General features: G+C 30.5%; 1 protein-coding gene across 1 annotated transcript in view; it reads left to right on the forward strand.

The window, feature by feature from the left end:
• LOC108690655 (homeotic protein ultrabithorax) overlaps nucleotides 1–2,989 on the forward strand; it is an 81,062-nt gene extending 78,073 nt beyond the window's left edge. Inside the window, exon 3 of the mRNA XM_018198049.1 lies at nucleotides 2,673–2,989. Coding sequence (XP_018053538.1) covers nucleotides 2,673–2,989 — 317 coding nt within the window. The remainder of the gene's footprint in view (nucleotides 1–2,672) is intronic.
• Nucleotides 2,990–5,966: the final 2,977 nt, after the last annotated feature.

Genomic DNA, 5,966 nt, shown 5'->3' on the forward strand with positions numbered 1-5,966 from the left:
TATTTTTTCATTTTTAATAACTCTTTACGAACCTTTAAATATGCAATTTCATCGAAAATCCTCAATAAAGAGAAACAATATTAAAACATTAATTAAAATTTTTATTTTTTAGAAATACACAATAAGTTATTAAACGTGTTTATTTCGCTTTATATTTAATTGATTTTTTTTATTTATATTTTTTTAAAAATTGTGATTAAATTCATATCCATAATATTCTCAAATAATAATAAATTTGAAAACAATAATATAGTTAGTGATAGTTAATGATAGTTATTTTAAAATTAAAACGTACCTTGTTTACGTAAATAAAGTTAAGTGGACCTACTCCTGAATTAAATAACAATTAAGTAAAAAACATATTAGAAATAAAATATTTTTATCATGTTCTTCTTTTTTCATATTTTATACTCTTTGCTATTTTTTATTATACTTTTTTACTTGTAAAAAAAAATTAATATTTTCTATAAAAACCTTACAATTGAGAATAAATGTGTGTAAGACGTAACAAATACATATAACAAGTGTTATAATATTCTATATTTCTTATTTGCATGCAAATATAAGAAATTGCGATTTAATTAAAATAGAATGTTTAATTTTATTTCTAAAATTCGAAAGTTTGTCGCTTTTGATCTATCACGTTCGCATTTCGGAACTTGTGCCAATAGAATACATGGAGAAAGAATGATTCTCCATGTATTCTGCTAGGGATAATAGGAAGGTTTGATAGAAGATTTTGAAATGGAAGGAAACCAGACTCGCGTTGGGGTCCGTGTGACAAATAACCGTTAAAAACGCACCGTCGTAACTCCACGCCCTTCCACGCGACGCAAACCCGATATGACAACCTAGCGTGAGAATCGCGGGGGTGAGAGGATGAGTAGAGATGCCCGGAGGGGTAGTAGCCTGGACACCAGGGCACTTGATTACATCGCGATAGCAAACATCATGTTGATATAAACTTTGTTTCGGTATGATATGGATACAATGGTTGTCTGGAATTCTGATTGTATATGTGCATCAGTCAGGCACCGTGTAACTTCGCACATTTTGTACCTTGTGATAACAGATCAGCGTGATGTGATTATGTATAAACTTGAAACGTTTAGTAGATGATTTGATTTGTATTAGGACGTTGATATGCATTAGTCTTGCATATTTGAAAGAAAGTTGATATTATATTTTTTATATTATATTTTTATATTTTTTTTTATATTTTTATATATATTATATTTTTTGGCAGTTTGAAATTTTTGAATATAGATTATATCTTTTATTTTCTATTATATAGATTATATACCTTTTCTAGTATTATGTATTTCTTCTAAGTTGTAAACTCTATTTATTTATGATTTTATCTGTGAGTCTTCAAGAGTTTCGTCATGTTGAATTCTTTATTAATGTACTTTAGCAAAAACTATTATGTTAATGATATCAGAAAATTTCCAAAAAGTTATGTTGGAAGAATATAAAAACAAAATAATAATGTTTTTTACTGGCAGTTTTTTACTGGTGCGCACTCAGTACACATTACATTAACCTAATCTGAATGTAAAAGTGAGATATCTCAATTAATAAAATACTCAATGTATATTTTATCAAATAACACAATAAAATGCATTGAGAATTTCGAGGTTTAATTCGTTTCTATATTTTTATTAAACGTACATCTTTACGTCGATTTGTATACGAATTTTAAAGTGCACTGAGTGCCCACCAGTAAAAAATCTGCCAATGAAAAACGCTATAATATATGATAATTTTTTATTCTCGGCTATTGTATTAATTGTATTTTTGAGGTAATCGATCCAAGTCGAATGCGGAAGGATAAGCCGATAAAAAGTCGTAATATTATGGATATTTATGCACTTGGGTACGCACCGTATGCGAGCAAAAATAGAGTAAAAGGAGTCTGCTTACGGCCGAGAAGAAAGGTTGGTTTAGGTTGGACCGGTGGCAGAGGTGAAACGGGAGGGTTTTTACGAGGCAGTAATGGCCGATAAGGTGAGCTTGCGCCCCCACTGTCGGGGCTTACTCCGCTACTGTACCCAAGTGACTGTTCAACAGTACCTATTCGCTGTCGTATACTCCCTTACTTTCTCTCGGAACGACTCATGCCACGCTTTATTTTAAGCCGTTTACACATTTCCTTTATCGGCACGAGCCTCGTTTATATCACCGCGTTTGATATTCGCAGTCCCAAAGCGCTGCGGGATATCAGAAATTCGTTAGAATGCTCTTTTAATAAATATCTTAAGTGGCAGCTCATAAAGATAACATAACTTGTTTTAAAACAAGAAGTAGGAAGAATGAAATGACGTATCAACTGAATCTACATTCAATTTTCATCAAAATATCTCACTAATGTATACATTTCTCTTGTTATTTTTAAATAAAAATTTAATACATTTTTATCAATTAATTTTTTTATTTTAAATACTTTGACAACGAAGATATGATTTACGTGTTATTATTATTAGCGAAATAAAATAGAATTCTTTAACGCGCCATTTTGTCCAAAGCGCGGATCGGTATATTTATAGTAGGAGTGAATTAACATATTTCTGAAGAATATCATCTCAATCGCTGTTTTGCTTATAATTCTTACGAATAAATACAACATGAGGAAAGAACAAAAAAAGTTTATCGTATTTGTTTGTTGTTCGCAGGGGCGAACGGAATGCGCAGACGTGGCCGACAGACCTACACGCGCTACCAAACTCTGGAGCTGGAGAAGGAATTCCACACGAACCATTATCTTACCAGGCGGAGGCGAATCGAGATGGCACACGCGCTCTGCCTGACAGAACGGCAAATCAAGATTTGGTTCCAGAATCGGCGAATGAAGTTGAAGAAGGAGATTCAGGCGATCAAGGAGCTAAACGAGCAGGAGAAGCAAGCGCAGGCGCAAAAGGCGGCAGCGGCAGCGGCGGCGGTTGCGCATCAGCAGCAAGGAGGGGGTGGGGGACCAGAGGGGGGCAACTAGGGGTACGCCCTGCATCGGAGCCCCCCTGATCACCCCACCGCCAATCCACACCATCCTCTACTAGCACCGCAATGTACACAGCTGTATTAAAGGTAAGTGTGATTTTTCTTATAATTTATACTTCATTTTTTCTTGAGAACTCTGATTAAATCGTCAGCTCGTATTATGATCTTCTGAAAAAAAAAAAAGATTCATCAATCTTTTTAAAGCATTTCAATACCTACATACAATACATATATTTATTAAATGTAAACACTGAAAAAAAAATTTGTCGTATTAAAAATTAAAATTTAATCGTATTCTGCTTAACAAATTGTTCAATGTTAAGCAGACGATTAAATTCGATTAAATAAAATTTGTTGAATTAATCAAATCTGCAAACAAAAAAATGTATTTAGTTAGTTAAACAAATTTTTTTTAAATGTACATATTACATTTCTTTGTATGTATATTCTCAGTAATGATGTGATAAAAAAGATATCTTTATATCTACACAAGTGTTTGCTACTAGAAACATATGTGTAAATTCAAATAACTATAATTTTATTAATCCTTCACCGGAGCAATTATGATTTCTTTAAAGATCACAAATATCAAAAATTTGATTGTAAATTTTGGTAAATAAATTTAAATTTGTAAAAATAAATAAAGTAATTCAATTTCTATGATGGTAAAAATTCGTTAAAATTTTGATAAGTATATCAGAATTTTTTTAGATATTTATATAATCCGAAGTAATAAAAAATTTTTTCTATTTTTTAAAGATATCTATTGCTAACGAAAGAGTTAAAATTTATATTGTCGAGGGTTAATAATTGTTATAATATTTATTTTTATCGTTTTTTAGATACTTATGAGTATATATATATATTTTTTGGCAATATTAGAATATAAAATCATTGCAGTCTAGCACTTTTTATGGAGTGCAAATGCATACGTCCACTAACAAAATGGACGTATGCATTTGAGGCAACAGTTAGGATTATGTGATGTGCATTAAAAAAACGGTAGTCGTATAAACGTTAAAAGCGGCGTTAAAAATGAGATTCGAGCTTTTAGCAGCAGCGGCTTTAAAATTAAGTTTATTCAGCGAGCTTAATGAGGATAAACCGCATACAAGCGTGCTTTCATAATTTTCTAAGTTATGCTATTCGCGTGTGTTTAACTTGCGCTGAACGTGTATCCCGAGGGAGCGACGAACGCAAACTTGAAATATCATATCACGTTTTTCTTGTCGTTTCTGCCAGTATCGAATAAAAAACTTATCAGTTTTATCGCGCTGTGTTTGCTTCCGTTACTTTAAACGGTCTTGGTATGGAGTAAAATTACAACGTTTTGTATTGTGAATTTCCTAGTTACAAAATCGAAAATTGTCAAAGCAGGTAAATTAAAAAAAAAAAGAGAAAAAAGTCACTTATAAATTAGAAACGATAAATTGTCTGAAGCAAGTGGATGATGCAAAGAAGAAAGTATAGAAAGTTAGGTAAAAAAACCTAGACAATAGTACCAATTTCTCTATCACAAAAAATTTGCTGTAATTTATATTTCTCGAGAGCCAACTGTCCATTGTAAAAAAATAGAGGATCCTTTAAATTGGTCAGTCCGGACAATATCAACTGTAAAAAAAGGTTTCCGCTTTTTTCTTTCACACTTTCACGTGAATCTCCGTCGTTGTTGGAAGATATTTATGATTCTTCGCATATTTGAGTTAAAAAAACAGGCCTTAGAAACTCACACTAACTTTAAAAGTAGTATGCAATTTTGATTGTCAATTACGTTGCGCACGTATATTTTCTTTCTTATAAACACGAACACTTTTTCGACTGTAACTTACAATATCTATTGTGTTTTGAAATTTTCAAGATTATGTTGTTTTAAGTTATTATAAAAAAGGCAGAACTTTTTAAAAAATAAATTTTTTAATGTAATATACATAGGTAAAACATTAAATATTGTAAAAACACTACTGTAAAAAAAATCACGCAAACTTTAATTTATTACATATACGTTCTTAAAATATTTAATACGTCTGCGGCAGAAACGAAATACGCCAGGCAGAGAACTATGATCGAAACTCCTTATTCTTCGGAACCCACTGGAGCGCTTAATATCTCTTTTTTGGTATCTTCGGGCGACGAAGAAGTTCGGGCATAAATTTTGTCCCGATTGCACGTAATATTACGCCAGCGAAGCGATTCCCCGATTAACTCCGTGGATTGCACCGTAATTGTACGCCACTTGAAATGCGATTAAATAACTCTTCGCCGGTAATATTTATTTAATCGTGCTTATTTAATCGCCCATATCAGAATAAACGTAGTCTTGAAATATTATAGAATTATTATCGATTTCTGCCACAATCATATAAATATGATAAATGATTTGCTTAACGAAAATTTATATTTTAAAATATATTTTATTTATTACTGATTTCATTATTCATTATATTTTTGTATCTTTTTTGTCACATATATATATACATTTTTTATTTCTATTTTTCATAATTAATACATTTAATAAATAAAGTAGATAGAGAAACATGTTTCTATAAAGATTTTGTAAAAGAAGATAAATCATTTTGAATTCCATCTATTATCCGAAAAGGAATGAAATGTAGATTTGCTTCTGTAAGTCGATCTAGATATATGGGAAGATAAATTTTGATAGAAGACATGAAAAAGCAATTTAGAAGAGTTTTAATGGTCAATGTATGAGACAATCGCGACGATATCGAATGATTAATTTATTTATCTTTATCTTCAATTAATTTATTCTATCAAGTTAGGATTGCTATGAATGTTCTTACTAGATTTAAAATGTTTAAAAAATGTATTCAATATTTTATATTTTCATTTGTATCTACATGCATTTAGAAAAAAAGAAAATTTTCTTTTCCACAAATAGTCTAATTAAATATTTTCTATAAAAAATGATTTTATAATATAAATATTTAATGTTTATATTTACATATTTCATG

The sequence above is a fragment of the Atta colombica genome, unplaced genomic scaffold (genome assembly GCF_001594045.1).
Source record: "Atta colombica isolate Treedump-2 unplaced genomic scaffold, Acol1.0 scaffold344, whole genome shotgun sequence".
NCBI lineage: Eukaryota > Metazoa > Arthropoda > Insecta > Hymenoptera > Formicidae > Atta > Atta colombica.